This window comes from Micromys minutus (assembly GCF_963924665.1).
Source record: "Micromys minutus genome assembly, chromosome: 14".
Classification (NCBI taxonomy): Eukaryota; Metazoa; Chordata; class Mammalia; order Rodentia; family Muridae; genus Micromys; species Micromys minutus.
The window spans coordinates 42,994,166-43,013,600 of NC_137983.1; the positions used below are offsets into that span (position 1 = coordinate 42,994,166).

The window sequence follows — 19,435 nt, forward strand, 5'->3', positions numbered from 1 at the left end:
GCTTACAGTTCAGAGTTTAGTCCATTGTTGTCAATTCAGGGAGCATGGCAGCATGCAGGACAGACATGGTGTGAGAGGAGCTGAGAGTTCTACATCTTAATCTGAAGATAGCAGAAGGAGACTGTGTTTCTTTCTGGGCAGAACTTGACTGTAGGAGACCTCCAAAGCCTATTCCCACAGTGATACACGTCTTCCAACAAAGCCACACCCACTCCAACAAGACCACACCTCCTAACTGTGTCACTTCCCATGGGTCAAGCACATGAGTCTGTGGAGACAAAACCTATTCAAAGCACCACATGGCTCTTCAGAGGATCCAAGTTTGGTTCCTAGCACCCATACTAAGTCATTCCCAACTACCTCCAGCTCCCAGGGAATATGGTGCCTCTTCTGGCATCTACAGGCCTAGCATATACTCTCAGGGACATATGCATGTAAATGAAGCAAATCTAAAAAATTAGCTTGTTTAAAGATATACAAAGACATCTAAGGACTTACAGATGTGCCTCCTTTGTTTCATTACATTGTAAACACAAATTCTTTTGTATAATATATTTGAAACAATACCTTATCTCTGTGCTTTCAGGTTTAGCATGAGTAACTCATGACCTGAAGTGGCTCTGCCTCCTGTGGGCTTGGGCACCCCCCCATCAGTGAGTAACGGAGACAATGCCTCACAAACTTGCCTGTAGAGCAATCCTTTGAAGGCATTTCTCATGGATGATTCCCTCCTCTCAGATGATTCAAGCTTAGTTCAGGTTGACATAAAATTAGCCACTGCATGGTGTTTCACTTGGTAGATAATTGTGGTGTTGAGAAAGGGTGTCTCAAGAATTGTGTAGGCAAATAAAGGGAAAACACCAGGTTGAAAATAAAACATAGAAGTTTAACCTGTATTTTGCCAGGAAAGTCCCATTTTTGAATTGATCAAGCTTCTGTTTCAAGATGCTGGAGCTTTATCCCAAGACTATGAAGGGGCCTGGAAAAAGACTAATTTGTAAAGTAGAAGGGACTCACTTATCATGACTATCTAGGGTTACATTTTCTTTTCCTGCATCAATGTGGAAAGAGCGTCTGGTGAGGCACTGATTTCAACCAGAGTTACCTTCCTGCAACGCTGTGCCAGAACATGGACTTCAGATTGACCACAGTCTAGCAGGCAAATACAGGCTGAATATTTGGGCTGAAGTTATGAAAACCAGTGTGTTGTAGGGAAAAAGCAGTGGGCTGGAGGTCAGCATGGCCGGGGGTGGAGTTTGATGATGCTATTTCTGGCTCTGTGATCGATTACTACGCCTCTTTGAAATTCATTCCCCTGCCCTGTAAAGGAGTTGAACTGGGTAACTAAGAGGTCTTTGGTTGGTTGGTTGGTTTTTTGTTTTGCTTTGTTTTCCAACTTTAAAAGACCAGGCACCAGGTCTTGAATCCCCAGCGGGAAACGCATGCCTTACTTTGGCCAGGTTGCAATGGTTTTTATCTTCTCAGTGTTGGCAGCCTCTTTCCCCATTCTTGAGCAGACCTCAAAAGATGGGCTGACGACAGCTATCCAATGGACTCACCTTCGAGTTGTTGTCGGCTCCAGCTTTTGCAGCCACATTTCCTGATCATCTCAGGAGTGGTCACATCACTGTGACAGTTGGAGCAGTAAAAGAAGGCTCTGGACAATGAGAGTAAACACAGAGCAGTGGTTAACACGGCCTGTCACCCGTTACGTTCTGCCCTGTGCGTCCCTTCAGAAACGAATCGCAGTGTGGTACCTTTTGACGTCTTTCGAGGATTCTGCAATGAAGAACCCTAAGGTGTCCTTATTCAGCCTCACTTGTGCCGATGGATTTAGTATCAGAGTGCTGGAAATGGAAGAACAAAGACCTACATTTTCCTGCTAATATCTGTAGCAATCTTGGATGTTTCTTGCTGTTATTACCAAGGCATTCTCCAAGCTGCCAAATTCATAGATGGAAGTCTACTTTACTGCCAAACACAGTGAGTGGGAAAGGTGAATTTGACTACACTTACTCTGTTGGTTGCTACTAAACAACACTGAAGAGCCTGGTTGCTGAGCAGAAGGGAAGCCCCTCCTTTGGATTGGGTCAGGAATCTGAGATGGATTGACTAACCCAGCTGCTTGATGCCTTGTTGCCTTGGCAACCATGACAAAGTGGGAATGACCATACATTGTAAAAATGTTAATGGTATCCATCCCTAGACCATCTGCTTTTAAAATTGAACTGCATCTAATTATGTCTGGGTTGTAGCGACTGGGTCCTCAGAAGATAAACAAATTCCAAATGACCATTTTCTGATGGGAATGTAGCTCAGTGCCAGTGTGTTTGAGCTGCTGGATGAAATTGCTACAGAAATGCAACTAAGTATCAAGGTGAAGTCAGATGTTTCTCATCCTTCTTTATGTCTTATGTGCTTGGCAACAATCCTAAATTTTAACTATGTTTTTCCTTGATGAAACACTGTGCAGCACAATACTCTGCTCCTTGGTGTGGTGATTTGGGTGAAAATGGCCAAATAGGTCCATAGGGATTGGCACTATTAGGAGGTGTGGCTTGTTGGAGTGGGTGTGGCCTTGTTGGGGCAGGTGTGGCCTTGAAGTGGGTGTGGCCTTGTATGAGGAAGTGTGTCACTCTTGCTTCCTGCCATCTGGATGTAGAATTCTCAATTTCTCCAGCACCCAATCTTCCTTTGCACTGCCATGCTTCCCACCAAGATGACAAAGGACTAAAACTCTGAACTGTAAGCCAAGCCCAATTAAATGTTTCCTTTTATAAGAGTTGCCATGGTTATGGTTTCTCTTCTCAGCAATAAAACCCTATGATGCTTAGTTTCCCACATTGCTCCCTGTTTATAAGAATGCCCTGTCTTTAGGTTCCCCCCATCCCCACCCCACCCAAGGATATATGCAGTATGGTGAAACCCTTAACTTTCTGACTCTAAATTCTTTCATTTCAGATAATGTATTCCTTTTGTTCTTTAAAATTATTTTTTCCAGGCATGGTGGTACAAGCCTTTGAATCCCAGCACTTTGGAGGCAGAGACAGAGGCAGGTGGACCCGTCTGAGCTCAAGGCTCACCTGGTCTACATACTGAATTTCAGACCGGCCACGTAAGAATCTATGTCAAAAAGTAAAAACAAATACATAAACAAATTTACTTTTCTCCTGTTCACTTTGGAAGGAACTTAAGCCCTAATTCTGGCTTCTTCTATTGTCAGGATAGTTCAGAGTAAACTCAGAGTGAGAAAATCCTTGTGAACAGACATGGGTTCTAAAACAAAAGCTTCTCACCTCTGAGAGAGACAGAGTACTTACTGCTTTGGCAGATCTTTACCTGAGATAATGCAGGGCATTGGAGATTTTGGCTTTCTAAGGGAAGAAGATGGATTTGTGGCCCCTAATTATCATCATCAACAAGCACATGTCTAATGTGTCTAGAGGCTTTTGAACATCTCTTTTCATGGGGTTGGGGAGAGATCTCTGAGTTAATGTTATACATCTATTTTTTTTTTTCTCCTTGGCCTTTCGACTAAGGACAAGTGAAAATATCTATTTATAAAGATACTGTCACAAAATGTAGACACTTGGTCCTAACCAAAACTCAAGAAGTGGCCCAAGAATATACCTGGTTCTATTTGCAAGAACTCATAAACTTATTTTATCTTGTTTTTCATTGTTGTTGTTTTTGTCTTTTTGTACTTTGAGATGAGATTTTGCTCTATAGCCTCACAATGATCTCTCTTCCTCGAGCTTTTGGGTGCTTAGGTTATAAATCAATGCTATCACATCCAGCCATAAATTCATAACTTACAATTCTTGGGGGAAATGCCAGTGGTCTGATAATATCCCCTCTCTCCTCTGTCTGCTCTATCAACCACAGTCAAACTCCCCTCAAGAACAGAAACAGAAAACCCTGAAGCACGGAGAAGCTTTATCAGTACCAACAATTGTGAAAGAGAGGCTTGTACTGGATGGCTATCAGCATGAGGTTCATCTTCACAAAGCAGAGCCTAGGAAGGAACACAGAGGCGTTATGAAGAGATGAGCAGGAGGCTGCTTGACATGAACATAGCCAATCCTTTCAGCTCCGTGCCGGGGAGAAAACCATGGGTTCAGCAGACGAAGTCACTACCAACAAGAATCCCAAACGGAACGGGGGTAGAACTGCCCCATAAGTGGTATGAGGTGCTAGGATCTACAGGAGAGGTACTCAAGCTGTGGGTCTGGGGGGGGCAGGGAGAGTCAATGGGCCCTTTCACAGGGATGACACATCAAATATCCTACATATCAGAAATTTATGATTCATAACTGGGCACACTGATTCTAGGGATCTAATTTGTCATATGCCTACTACGAGCCAGTCATTACTCCAAACGTTTCTACTTATTACTCAGATATCGAGAATCCTACATGGGAGCCAGGGGTGTTGCCTCCCACACTCAAGGCTCTGGGTTCTATCTCTTTTCCAGAACCTTCCTGTCCCCCAAATTTCACATTAGAATCATAATTCCTAACTTTAGGCAGAAAATGGGAAGAGCTGAATATTTTATAAACAGGCTGTGCAGCTAGTATGTGCTAGAGCTGCAACCAGATGGCTAGGGATGTTTTCTCTTATAAATCTTCTATTCTGGGGGTTCTCAACCTGTGGGTCTTTACCCCTGAGGGGGCTGAATGACCCTTTCACAGCAGCAAAATGACAGTTATGGAGTAGGAGGGAAATAATGTTGTGGATGAGGGTCACCACAACCCAAGGAACTATATTAAAGGGTCTCAGCATTGGAAGGTTGAGATCCACTGCCCTAGGGGCACTGACCAAACTGCTCATACATCCCCAGAGTGTGTGTGTACTGGGGCCTGCATTGTAGAACGTCCTCTAGCAGCAGTGTGGGAGGAGGGCACTTCATGAAGAATGGGGGCAGGGCTCCACTTAACCTACCTGGAGACCTGGGGAAACGTCATCCCAACGAAGTCGTTAGAGAGGCGCTGTGTCAGAATTTTGTTCTTCAAGCCGTTCAAGAAATATTTTTGCCAAGGATGTTTAGGGAAAACCTAGAAAACGCAATCATCCGTATAGGGTGTGTTAATAAGGGAAGCCGGCATCGTCATAACCAGGGCTGCCAAGTGCAGTTTCACTGCATGTAGCCCACAAAGGGAGGACTCATCGTAGTGTTCATGTGGAGCAAAGTTAAAGGAGGAATGAACCTCATCTGTTTTCAGTGGTAGCCAAGATGATGTGGGCACTGCACCTTTTAGTTTCTTCCCAGATGGCATCGTGAAGGAGAATTCCTGGAAAGAAGCTGTGTCTGCAAAGGCCAATGGGCTAAGAGACACATCAGTGCCTGTGGAGGATTTGGAAGATTGCAACTCCAGACCCTAGCTGCAGTTTCTCACAAGCGCCCTAAAGTGCCATGCACTTACCTACCTCTGTGTCTGACCTAACTTCCTGATAAATAATTAACCTTTGGAATGTCTTAACTTAATAAAGCCCCATTCTCCACCAACTGAAGGGCTCAGCAAGCTATCAGATAGTCACTGAGGCCTGTAGCAGCGATTTCTCTGTCTGCCTGTAACCCGCCTCTCAGGTGGTTCTACCAATGTGGTATTTATTTATTTAACACACATTGGTGTTCTGCCTCCATGTATGTCTGTGTGAGGGTGTCAGATCCCCTGGAACTAGAATTAGAGACAATTGTGAACCACTTTGTGGGTGCTGGGAATTGAACCCCAGGACCTTAACCACTGAACCGTTTTTGAGATATTAACAGCACATTGGAGGGACAATATGGAATATTAAGTTGTCACTCTGTAAATATGACAGCTTATGCTTTGATTAAATGATTATTAAATTGATTTTTACTGAAAAATCACATACAACAAAGGGAAAAAAATAGCTGTGGCTTCTACTAAGAGTTGAGAACCCCGCACAGGTTTAGAGAAATACAAGATGGTATTGACCAATCAGGGTTGATAATAATTTAGAAACTAAGGCCAGGCGAAGATGTCCAGAGAAGAGATGGCACATGTCTTTCTTCAGTGTTACAATGGGACCCAGGACCTGCACATGCAGCACCCTGCCCCCAAGCTACACCCTAGCTCTAGAATGATCTTAACAGAGCAGAAGGCTACCTAGGGCAGGTTGCTGGAAAGCTCTCTTGGGATTCTGTGGAAGGCAGCTCCTCTGCTTGCTGCCTTGTGAGCCCTACAGTACTGTCGCCACAGAGCATGACGTAAGCCAGAACCATAGATAAAGGCAGAAACCTTTAGATTCTCTAGAGCAACTCTTGCTATGGAGGGAAATGGTGAACTCAGACATTCTCTTTCCTGAGATCCGAGTGAATCTCCTGTTCTTTTCCTGTCTCTCCAGTAGCATCTGTCACACAGAGGGCAGGCCATTGATACCTCAGCTACTGAAGAAACTGGCCTCGGCTTTCTAGACTGTGTGACTTGGGCTTTAAAAGGATAATATGCTGATGGAGCTTAAAGCTCAGAAAGAGCAGCTAGAGGACAAAATGCACTTAGGACAGAGTAGGCTGGGGACTCACATGACCCAGCCAGGGTAAATTTCAACTACACTGGTGTAAGTAATCCTCTGGGCCTAGAAGCAACAGGACTGTTCTTCTGTCTACAATGTCTCACAATAAAATTAATACAATTAAAACACGTGACACTGATTTGAGACCCTCTAATATGAGCACTTAGGTATTTTACATGTGTTCATGTAATTTGTAAGAATAATGATTTTTATTTTGCAGATAGAGAAATGGGGTGGGGGAAAGCAAGTGCCTAATTAGAGACATATATCTCTCTGCACACTGGCCATTTTAGGAGTTTGTAGACCAAAGTTTGTTATAAAACAAAATGTACCACACACAGGACGGCCAAGTCCTGCCCCTGATTCTGCCCAGTTCCCGGATCCTAAAAGTGACTTTCAGATTTCACCTTTTAAAAAATACGGAGACCACAGATATCCCCTATGTTTGCAAAGTCACTTCTTGGTGCACACTTGCAGGGATCATGTCTGATGGGGGTTAAAAAGCCCAAGTGCAATAGCAAAGAAAAACAGGAGTAGTGGGTTTTACATCTGCACTGCGTTGTCATAAAGGAAGCATCTTCCCACAGGATTCTTGTTTCGTTATTTTTCCCAGTCATGGCTGTTGGAGTCACAATAATGGAAAATAACACTGAAGTCTGTCACTTGCTCTGCCCCCTGCCTGCATCTAGGACACCATAAAGTGAAGCAAAGATCCTGCTCATCACACAAGCACCCAGACCCACTCCCTACTGCCTGGCGTTCACTTTCATTTTATCTCTACATTACATCTTCCTGTTTTCAGAAAGGATTACTGAAAAAAAATGTTTCTGCAAAGAGTTAGCAGTCTTCCTACACTCTTGCTTTTCCTAAATAAGACCAGGGAAAAGAAGATATACAAATCTGTTTTAGATGAAGGAAATAGAAGTCCAGAGAGGCCCAGAGGAACATCGGCATATGAAGTAGCAAATGCAGAAAGAGAATGAAATGGACAAGAAAGCAGCTCTGCAGGAGTGACCGAAGACCCTGCCATCTAACCCAGGGTCATGCATGCAAACACACTTGATGGCCACCCTGTGGGATTACAAAAAGCAGGCCCCATTAGCCGTCCCAGTCAAAGGATCTAGGGTCTAAGGTGGGACATGGTGGGTGGATGCTGAACATCAGAGACAAATAGTCGGAGAACCAGATGAGTTCTGGTGTGCTATTCACCAACTTACTATACAACTGGGTTGGTTAGCTTTCCAACCCCCCCTTCCCCCTCCCGGCTGGGTACTTCCTGGAAACACCACCGAGAGGCAACAGGAGTCATACTAAACACTTGATTGATGACTACTCTTTCTGTTACGAAATGGATTTTCCCTAAAGTAACCGATAAATTAATTCAATTTTAGTTATTTTTGTATCATTTCTACTTGATTAATATAATCACTATTATACTAATTATATTTACTTGTATTTAAACATTACTTCTCTGTTAAGACTAAAGCTGTTTAGATTTCTACTCTTGAAGTACTCTGAGTTAATGAAAATATTTATATTACAGCATTCCGGGATGTAGGTGTGAAGCAGAGTTAGTATCCCTTCTTTGCAGACAGATGCTATAGATCTTTTAACAATGACTACTTCCGGTCTAGGGACACGCCTGGAACTTGAATCCAGACCTGTCAATCCTTCCCACCCCAAGCGGCAAATCCCATTTCTTGGAGACTTCCTTCACTCTCTGATTTGTTTATTTTTTCTTCTTTGGATCCCATTATGGGACTCATGGAGTAACTCTAAGACTCAGTATCAGTTTGGAAAGTTGGTTACCTTTTGGTTTTGTTCAATAAACAGAGTGGTAAGGAAGGTGCACAGCCCTGGCACCAAGCAGCCTTGGGCGATAAACCCAAGCTTCAGTTCCGCGAAGCAGATGATATTGTCTCCGGCACTCCAGTTCCAGTTGGGGATTTTTGACAGGAAAACCTGTTTCATGGTAGAAACCAAGTCAGGCCTTGAGAATACAGACCACACAAGAACCCTCTTCCAGGCAGACACTTGAATGAACTACTCTTTACTTTTTTGGGTGGTACCACTGCCAGTCAGCATTTGAAAGTGGTCAGCCTGCCTCCAGCGCTTCCTTTTGGAAACAAATAAACAAGCAAACAGAAAGCCTGGAGTTTTATGAATCAAGTCTAATGGCTGAACTCACTAATTCTGTCCCTATTCCATGGCCCTAAGGGATCTGCCATCTTAAAAAGACTCCACATTTCATCTATGGCTGAGCTGCTTTTCTTTGTAGGTCCATGAAGAGATCTAACAAGGAAACAGCCGGATGTATGGACAGCCACGATACCTTGTTCTGGGACTGAAGGATCTGAATGATGACTCTGGTCTGAGGATGATAGTTCTTGATAGAGAGCACCCTAAAAAAATAAACCCCACAGTATGCTCAGTGGCCAAGCATCATATTGGCTCTGTAATAGAATCTGGTCAATCAGTGCAGGAAGTCAGCACATTACAAAACTGTACGCTTTTTTACTCTCCAAATCCATTTAGTCGAGGGGTTTCTTAATTTACTTATATTTTTATTTTGTGTACGTGAGTGTTCCTATCAAACATAGGTGTGTGTTCCACAGGGCCAGAAGAAGGTGTCTGAGTCCCTGGAGTTTCGGGAACTGAACCCGTGAAGTCTTGGGAAGGAACAGCAAGTGCTCCTAACTGCTGAGCCACCACCTAGCCCTGCTGTATCGTCTTCTGGAAAGCATTTTACAAAGACATGCACAGATAAACAAATTTATGGAAAGGTTAGGTTTTAGTGTTAGAAAACTGGAATCCACTGACAAGAGATAAACGGTTTCATATACCTTAGCCTCAGGCCCTATAGTTCGAAGTGGCTAATGGAATGTTTAATCCATTTCCTCAGTTTATAAGTTAAGAGCCTAAAATATATCTCCTGCTGAATGTGGTGTGTGTGTGGTGTAACTCCTCAGCTGCTTTGTACCCTGTGCAGAGTCATCTTCAGGTGCACATATTTGTTTTGCTCTAGGAACAGAGCCACCAAAAATCATACTTTGAGTTTCTGTTACCACAAGAAAAGTTCCCACCCACAGGTATGAAATAGGTAAAGTTGGGAATGCTAATTCTGTTCACCTTGAGAACACTTGCCAAGGTAAGTAGACATGTCGCACTCAATCAACACCATCTTTTCCTGGAGCTACCAAAGAGAAAGTCCAATAAAGAACGAATACAAATAGGGCTCACAAACACCATCTTTGTCTTAGAACTGAAGAGGATCTTACTCACAATGGTACTATCTAAATACCGACCTGATGTTACAACTGGGTATGTAGCTCAGTTGGTAGAGCAGGTTAACACTGGATGCCCTAGGTTTTATGGTGGTAAGAACCACCATAAAGGGGGAGGAGAAGGTGTTGGTATGCTTGCTTTTAAATGTATACAGCTCTGATCTAGAGGAAGCATCAGGGGAAAATACAGAGAACGCCGTGTGTGGTTAGGATGCCTCTTTTCACAGCCCTTTGCATTCATTGTTTTGGGGTGCATGCAGGGGGAAAACAGGCAGAAGTCTGGCATGTGATGAACCTAGGGAGCTAGAGATATCATCTCCCCTCCTTAGTCCTTAGTGCACAGAGAGAAATACCATCACTGGAGTGTAAAACACAAGCAAACTAAGCGAAACAATGCCAGTCCTTACCTCAGAATGTTGGAGTTGTCTTCCTCATGTAAATCACTGCAGAAAGGGTTGGCTAGGATTAGGCAAGCTTCTGCGTTCTCCACCTATTCTTCAGATTAAACAGCAGCTGTCAGGTTAATTACAGGGGGAATACTCTAACATCCCCTTTGTGGGCTTTGTTTTCAGTTCCATCAAACCACCGGCCAAGCAAAAGGGCAAAAGCAGGAAGGGGCTGTGAACCAAACATCTTCATAACAAGACCAGAGTCCTGCAATCGCTCTCAGGACGGCAGCCGAGGGACCGGGGCACAGGCTCTCCTAGAAATCTAACATTCCCTTACAATGGGTACAGTTTAAATAAAGCTGTACTTTCCCATACTGTGTGTCCCCGTTACTTCATGTCTGCTGATAAGCAGTAAGACCTATTTCAGCAATGCCCGTACACCTTAAGGACAATGCTGGCAGACTTGGGAATGTACTTGTCTGCTGTGAAGAGTCACACAGCATTTGGGTTCTGAATCCTAAAGTGCAAAGTAATTATGGAAACAATTCCTATAGTACCAAATTACAAGACAGAGAGAGAGAGAGAGAGAGAGAGAGAGAGAGAGAGAGAAGATCATGCCAAGTCTTGTCATTTTCTGCCTAATTTTTACATTAGCTCTCTAGACGTGGTTCTCGGCCTCCCTGGTGCTGTGACCCTGTACTATATTTCCTCCAACCATAAGATAATTTTCACTGCTATTTCATGGCTGTAATTTCATGAATAGTCATGTAGATTATCTGTGTTTTCCTAGGGTCTTAGGTGACCCCTGTAAAAAGGTCATTAGGCCCCCAAAGGGGATGCAAGCCACCCATTGAGAACCACTGCTCTGGGCCCTTGTTCATTTTTTAGCCTTGGCCTTTCTTTAATTTCTGCTCTCCATCTTAATGTTTATCTTATCAATGGCATACCAATATTGAAGAAGGGGATGAGAGCCAATGGACCCATGGTTAAGGCCATATTTAGCTACGGAGGCTGCTGGGGGTAAAAAGTCATCAGCAGAAAAGTCTTACCCAGCTATGTATGAGCCTTGCAAGCTACAGGATTAACTGGCCTAGCAAACTCTGCCTGTGGATGTCATGGTGGCACAAATGGTGTAAGAGTAATCAGCTGCGATCAGATTTAAGGCTGGGAATAGAAAGAAACTCATGCCTGGTATTGTAAACCCAAACCCGTGGCTTGGAAGCTCATAGGCACTAGGAGAGAATCTACTACTTTTGCTAAATGGAAATACTCTCAAATCGCCTTCTAAATGCCTTCTTCCTGTAAGACTTACACAAGATAGAGCCAGTAACATTTCAGCATGGATTGTGGAGGGCACATAAGCCAGCAGCTGAGGAGCTATTGACAGTTAATGTCTACCAGGGGAGGAAGTCAGCTTTTCTAAGGAGTATGGGTCTTGGTAAGTTGACCCTACTCCAGTAGTCAAGGGTCCTTAAAGGGAGAGGGAGAGAGAGATAGTGTGAGTTGGGGGGTCATGGGGGAATCCAGAAAGAGCTGGATGGGGAGTGAATATAAATAAGACCCATGCTATAAAAATCATAAAGAATTTATATAAAAATTTATATAAAAATCATAAAGAATGGATAAAAACAAATGGGAGTTGCATCATATCATGTGCAAATAAATGTTTTTAAAATGCTTTTTAAAAGAAAAGAGGTAAAAGAACACACACTTTTGTCATCTATAGCTTTCTCCAGACCTCTTAAGTAATAAAATCCCAGAGAGAATCTGGTGGAATAGATCAATATTGAGGTTGACTTGCTGCGAGTCAAGAAGGATTCGGAAGTCATTATAGTATTTTCAGATCAGTGTCTACAGTCACAGAAGCTGCGTTCTCCTACATCAAAGGACCTGGACTAAGGGTTTCTGGCAGGGCAACTCGGCCTGTTGTTTTCACTCCAGACTCAGGGAAGGGACACAGAGAGAGTGAGTTAGATCTTACTGCAGCTCGCTTCAGATCCTGGAACTTCAGCGCGGTGCCACACACGAAGGTGGTACAGGACATGTTGAACTTCAGTAAGGTCTCCAATTCCAAGGAAGGAGGAGCCCTAGACAAAACAGTTCAGTGGCAATGGTGCAAACCTAGACGTGCGCCTTGCTGGGAATCCCCAGTTCCGGCAGAAGACGTCTGCATTCTGTTATGCTTCCACATGGCTAGAGGTTGTAGACACAGTTAGCCCAACACACCTAAGGGTGTGTAGATCAGGCCTGAGCAATCAAAGTGACTTGGAACCGAAACCCACAAATCAAACAGTGCCATTGCAAAAACGAATCACTAAATAGGGAAATCAATTCCATCACTCAGATGCAGCGGCATTCTGGGGCTGGAAAGATGGCACAGAGTTAAGACCACTGACTTGCTCTCCATGGAGACCTAATGTTGGTTCCTATGACCTACGTAAGGTCGCTCACAACAATCTGCAGATCCCAGCTCCAGGGGAACCAGTGCCCCCCCTGGCTTCCCCAGGCACCTACACTCAACTGCACATATCCACACACACAGACACATACTTTAAAATGAAATCTTAAATAGAAAAAGATGTAGCGTTTGCAAACCGTGATTTAGTAAAATGGCTTCTTAACATGTGAGGTAAACACAGGCAGAAAAATCGAACCTGTCACTGGCATGAGGAATTTCAACACGCCTGTAAATGACAACTGGCAAGTATTTTAAACATTTTAATTTAGGAAACCGAATTTCTTTGAAGATGACAAAAACATTTAGTAAAATAGTTAGTTTACCAACCCCCCCCCAAAAAAATCTCATATTGCAAAAAATAGTTACAGAACACATTCCAATCCACAATTGAATTAAAAGTTAAAAAACTGTATAGGTAAAAAATTCTTTGTTGCTCACTACAGCAATACATAGGCTAAGATTGGAATAATATAGAGGATGTTGGTGTGGCTCCTGCTCAAAGATGACATGCAGAGCCACAAAGCAGCCCATACTCTTTAAATATATGTCTGTCATATTTAAAATAAAATAAAAAACCCAGACTGCTAAAAGTACTATTGGCCTGATAATATTACAATAGTCCTTTATAATTATTCATAGAAATAAATTTTGGTAACAGTATTAAATATATATGCCTTTGGATAGTACAATAGATGAAATTTACAGCTTTGTGTACTAAAATTACTAAGGTAAGATCTACAAGCTTAAAATTTATCACGTAAAACAACTGAAGAGATGATCCAGCAGTTAACAGCATTTGCTGCTCTTTCAAGACTGAGATTCGGTTATTCTTCTTAAAATATATTGAAATTAAAAAACCAGTGTATATATAATATATACAATATATAAAAAATGTGTGTATGTATATATGTGTGTATGTATATATGTGTGTATGTATATATGTGTGTATGTATATATATGTGTGTGTGTATATATGTGTGTGTATGTATATATATGTGTGTGTATATATGTGTGTGTGTATATATGTGCATGTATGTATATATGTGTGTATGTATATATGTGTGTGTATATATATGTGTGTATATATGTGTGTATATATGTGTATATGTATATATATGTGTGTGTATGTATATATAGTGTGTGTAATATGTGTGTGTATGTATATATGTGTGTGTATATATATGTGTGTGTATATATGTGTGTATGTATATATATGTGTGTGTATATATGTGTGTATGTATATATGTGTGTATGTATATATATGTGTGTGTATGTATATATAGTGTGTGTAATATGTGTGTGTATGTATATATATATGTGTGTGTATATATGTGTGTATGTATATATATGTGTGTATATATGTGTGTATGTATATATGTGTATATGTATATATGTGTGTATGTATATATGTGTGTATGTATATATATGTGTGTGTATATATGTGTGTATATATATATGTGCGTGTATATATGTGTGTATGTATATATATGTGTGTGTATATATATGTGTGTATATATGTGTGTATGTATATATATGTGTGTGTATGTATATATAGTGTGTGTAATATGTGTGTGTATGTATATATGTGTGTGTGTATATATATGTGTGTGTATATATGTGTGTATGTATATATATGTGTGTGTATATATGTGTGTATGTATATATGTGCGTGTATGTATATATATGTATGTGTGTATATATATATATATATTCATAACACATATTGAAATGTAGTTTTCCTTACAAGCAAATCAGAGGGAGCAAACTAATAAGCAGTATTACTCCCTGGTTTTTTGCCTCAAGTTCTCGCCTTGAGTTCCGGCTGTGGCTTTGATGGAGGACAGACCGTAACTAAAAAGTAAAATAAACCCTTTCTCTCCATGTTGCTATTGATCATGGCATTTTTCATAGCAGCAGAGCACCAGTTAGTTTAATGACATATTGATGAGTTAAAAAATTCAGAATGGAGCTGCCTAGAGTGGCAGCAAGTCTGACCAATGAGCTGAAGGATTCGCTTGGAAAGTGGTCAAAGCAGAATATTTAAGAAAAGATAAAATTTTATGCATATATATATATATATATATATATATATATATATATTACTATACAGAAAATTTCCAGAGATTCGGTGATCTAAATGACAAGATTGAAAATGTTTAATTATTAGAAGAAATTCCATTTAAATACTTTTTAAATAATGAAAAAAGAACTTATTTTTCTACATAGTAACTACATATATACTTGGAAGCTAGGAATGTGGCAATAGCTCAGTCGGGAAAGGGTTTATGAGAATATATGTGTGATCCCTAGCACGTATTACATTAAAAAAAAATCTCAGCATGGTGGAACATGCTTGTAATCCAAGCTCTGGGGAAATGGAGCCAGGCAAATGCTAGGGTTCACTGGCCAGTCAGCCTTGCCTGTTTAAAAAGCTCCAGACCAATAAAAGACCTTACCTCATAAAAACAAGATTGATGGCTTCTGAGGAATGACATTCAAGGTTGACCTCTGACCTCCATACCTACATGTACATACATGCATGGGCACCTAAACATGTGTGCTCACATGTGCATGCACATACATACACACCTACTGCTGAAAATACCACACACTTTGCCTGCTGGAAATAGAGAAAGAGAGCTAGAACCAGCCTGGAAACTTCCTCCTGCTGCTTAGCTCCCATGGCCACTGGGGGAGAAAAGTCACAGTCTGATCCAGCTTACGAACCCTGACAGTTATCACAGTGACCTAACCAGGCAAGATGTGACCACTGTATAGCAGTCACGTGACTGTTACAGAGGTGACAACTTCCTGATTGGATCTGAGGTTTACTACACAGTGGGAATTCATGTCTGGTACTGTAAACCTAGTCAACGAAGACCACGGATTGGAGGCCCGAGGCCCTGGAAAAGCATCTACTACTGTAGTTTTGATAAATAAGCCTCTGGATAGTTGTGCTGATTCTCCTAGATTAGTGCCACTCTTAGCCCTGGTAGAGAAGCTGCTTCTCCTCCTCCTCCTCCTCTTTAGACCTCGGCCCTAAGTGTATCTACCTGTATCTACTCCCTCAAAGCTCAGAGAACACTGTAGAAGACAGGGTAGAAAGAATACAAGAGGTGGAAGATAGGAGTGTTGCCTCACAGCCAACCAGAAGGAGGCTGGTGACCCCTAATAACTATGACCCTTCTATTGTCCCAGTGGGTATGCCTTGCCTGGCAGGCCAGTATTGCAGCATTCAGGGTTAGCTCTAGGTGGTATTACTGATGATTTTTCTCTGCCAGTGGCCTGCATCACAATTTCTGGCACCAAGAAAGCTACATAGGAGGAGCAAATTTTCAGGTCAGTTCCAGAATGAGTTCTCTCTTCTTGCAGCTAAAGTTATGGTGTGTGTGCTCGGCAATAGGGCTGTAAGTCTAGGTACGGTGAGCAACCAAGAAAAATGGCAAAATGTTATATGGTTTGGGGGCTTTTAGGTCCTCCCTAATCAATAACTCATAAGATGATATCTCATACCTCATCAGAAGGACTGGAGAAAGATAAAAACGATGACTACTTATGACAAGAATTTGCTTTTGGTACATGTATACACTGTGTGCACATTATAGCATGTGCACTTGCACTGAACAAAAGATCCAGGCATGAAGGCACATGCCTTTAGTCCCAGACTAAAGAGGCAGAGGCAGGCAGATCTGTACATTGGAGGCCAGCCTGGTCTACAGAGAGAGTTCTAGGACAGCCAGGGCGACAAAAAGAAACCCTGTTTCAAAAAACAAAAACAAAATAAAACAACAATAACAAAAACCTAAAAAGAAAAAAGGGAAGGAGGAAGAAAGTTGACCAAGATAAATAAAAATTCAGCTAACAGCACAACCTCTGAAGTACACATCCCAGAGCAAAACACAAAGAACATGAAATTCAGGACAACACATCTCCAAGTCTATCATCCCCAGAGTCACGGATGGTCCCCAGTGAGACTGATTTAGATGAGATTCTAGGCAAAGAATTTAAATGTTTTTGAAGAAATGAATGGAGACCTGAACGAATGCCCGAAACAATTCTAAGAAAGCACGAAACACATGAATGAATCAATGAACTGCAGGATATAAAAACAGAATTCAAAAAGGATGGTGAGATCATAGACCCAACAGTAAAACCTACTAATACCACTCCCACGTCAATATAATTTCTAACTCTTTTTAATACTTCTTTTGTACTCATTAATTTCTCCACCTTCATCTCTGACATTATCTGCATGTATGCCATGACATGATGCACGCGTGTGCACACAAACACACACACACACAAATAAAATTATTTCTTTTTAAAGTTTAGAACATAAATTAATGAAATTAAAACAAAAAAAACTGTAAATAATCTATGAAGTGAAGGGTTGGGTTTGTTTTTATAAAAGATAAACCAAATTAATAAGCCATTAACCAAAATATCTAAAACAAAGAAAAGATCAAATTTAATAAAACAGGGATTAGGAGAAAATACAACAGATGCCAAAGAAATTCGGGATCTCATAACTTTAAAATGTATATTCCACTAAATTGGAAAGTTTAAAAGAAATGGACAAATTCTAAATTGATATGACCTACTTAAATTGATAGGTCTAAAAACCTTGGAAATAAAAATTTTTAATTTCCTGGGAAACATACTGGGCTCCTCAGAGGGAGCCACTGACAATGGCCTTTAGTCAGTGACAGCCATGACATAGGGAGGGTAAGTCTGGAGCTGTGTTAGCTCCTGGACACCTCTCTGGAGCAGATAACAAGGCCAGAACAGACCTGGTTTCTGAAATTCTTCAAGATTTCAGCAGTTATAATGAAACTAACATAGCAGCCGATCAAAATGTACTAATGCCACTGCTTCGCCCCTGCCAATCGCACGAGAGGTTACCTAAGCCTTCTGGAAAATGCCCCTAACCCTGCATAAAAAGGGGTGGGCCTATGCACCCCTTTGCTGGTTGCAGTTTTAATGAATGGTTGACCCCTGCATGCTGGTAATTTCGGAGAATAAACTCTCTTTGCCTTTGCATGATATCTGACTCTAAGGTCTTCCTTCAGTGAGTCCTGAACCCTAACAAAGTAAAGTCAAGGTGAATGAACAATATAAACAAACAATGAGACTTAAGTATTAATAAAAAACAAAAAGGGTGGGAGGTGTTAGAAGCGGCTGCAGCAAATCATTTGGTGCGATGTCTCACACCATTTTTCTGGTACAGCTTACCAAGAGGCCAGAAGGCAGGACGTTTGCTGACTATGAGTCTGTGAATGAATACATGGAAGGTGTTTGTAAAATGTATGAAGAATAGCCCTTCCATCACATATGATATCAGTCAGTTGTTTGATTTTATTGACGATCTGGCAGATCTTGTTTTACTGAGCTGATACACAGACATACCAGCCATATAACAAAGACTGGATCAAAGAGAAGATCTACGTGCTCCTTCATTGACAGGCCCAACCGTCTAGGAAGTAACTGAGTTGGAAGCATTAGGGGCTGGGGTGGACTTGGAGCAGGTGCATATAGTGTGCTGTAGTGAACCTCGTCCCCACCCCACACCCCATGAAGGGTTAGTGGGTTCACTGCTATAAAGCAGAGTCAGACAGTTTCAAGGACTGGAACAAACCTTAAAATGCTTTCTATCTAAATTATCATAAAATGTTTAAGTAAAAAAATGAAAGTAAAGGAGCAACGGGGCAACAGTGGCTTCAGAGTGAAAAGATCATTCATGGTTCATGTCAGACATTCAGTCTTGGCTCGAGTGTAACCAAGTGGAAACAGGATGCTATCATACAAAAGGTTCACTGTGGCCATGGGCTTTAAGACCTGATCTTTGGAAGCCAGTCTTCTAGCTGCCTTCAAAACAAGACGTAGAACTCTCAGTTCCTCCAGCCACATATCTGCCTGGATGCTGCCATGCTCCTGACTTGTTGACAGTGAGCTGAACCTCTGAATCTGTAAGCCACCCCAATTAAATGTTGTCCTTTATGAGAGTTGCCTTGGTCATGGTATCTGTTCACAACCGTAAACCCTAACTAAGGCAGACAGCAACATGCTTTTAGAGAAGTATCTAGAGCTTTACCACTAAAGCAGGCATGAGTGCCCACTCTTTCCATTCCAAAGTCTTCTTAGAGCAGTTAAGAGAGGAGGGGAACTGAAAAGAATAAAATAGGAAAGAGGTCAAAGAATCCTGCATGCAGATGATATAATGCATGTAAAAGATCCTGAAGACCACCACCAAAAAAAACAAAAAAAAAAAAAAACAAAAAAACCCCAAAAAAACAAAAAAGGATCCTAAAACTGATAAAGTCTTTTAGCAATGTTCAAAATTCACATACATAAAAGCTCCCAGTAGCCTCAATGACGGATACACTAAAGGATAAATCACAGAAACAACCTCTTTCTCACAAAACCCTCAAAAGAAATCAAAACAAAAACAACAAAGCAACAACAACAAAACAAACAAAAGAAACCAAATCAACCAACAAGGTTGGAATAGCCCATACATCCTAGGCCTAGTGTGGTAGCACACAACTTTAATCCTAGCATCTGAAAAGCAAAGGCAGGTATATCTCTGTGAGTCAAAGGCCAGCCTGGAGTACACAGTGAGTTCCAGGACGGGAAGGGCTACATAGAGATGCTCTGTCTCAATAAAACAACCAAACAACCAAATAGAAGAGCTAGCTATACCACCAACAGCAATTTACAGATTCAATATAATCTAGTTCAGAATTCCAGCTTCATTCACAGGGCAGAGG

The 19,435-nt window shown here is 41.6% G+C and overlaps 1 protein-coding gene across 1 annotated transcript in view; it reads right to left on the reverse strand.

Moving 5' to 3' along the window:
- KCNU1 (potassium calcium-activated channel subfamily U member 1) overlaps positions 1-19,435 on the reverse strand; it is a gene marked incomplete at both ends in the record, with an annotated part of 65,010 nt that overhangs the window by 27,348 nt on the left and 18,227 nt on the right. Inside the window, 8 exons of the mRNA XM_080928953.1 lie at positions 1,560-1,657; positions 1,758-1,847; positions 3,947-4,015; positions 4,942-5,054; positions 8,347-8,499; positions 8,870-8,939; positions 10,229-10,311; positions 12,192-12,297. Of these exons, the coding sequence (XP_080785079.1) occupies positions 1,560-1,657; positions 1,758-1,847; positions 3,947-4,015; positions 4,942-5,054; positions 8,347-8,499; positions 8,870-8,939; positions 10,229-10,311; positions 12,192-12,297 (782 nt within the window). The remainder of the gene's footprint in view (positions 1-1,559; positions 1,658-1,757; positions 1,848-3,946; positions 4,016-4,941; positions 5,055-8,346; positions 8,500-8,869; positions 8,940-10,228; positions 10,312-12,191; positions 12,298-19,435) is intronic.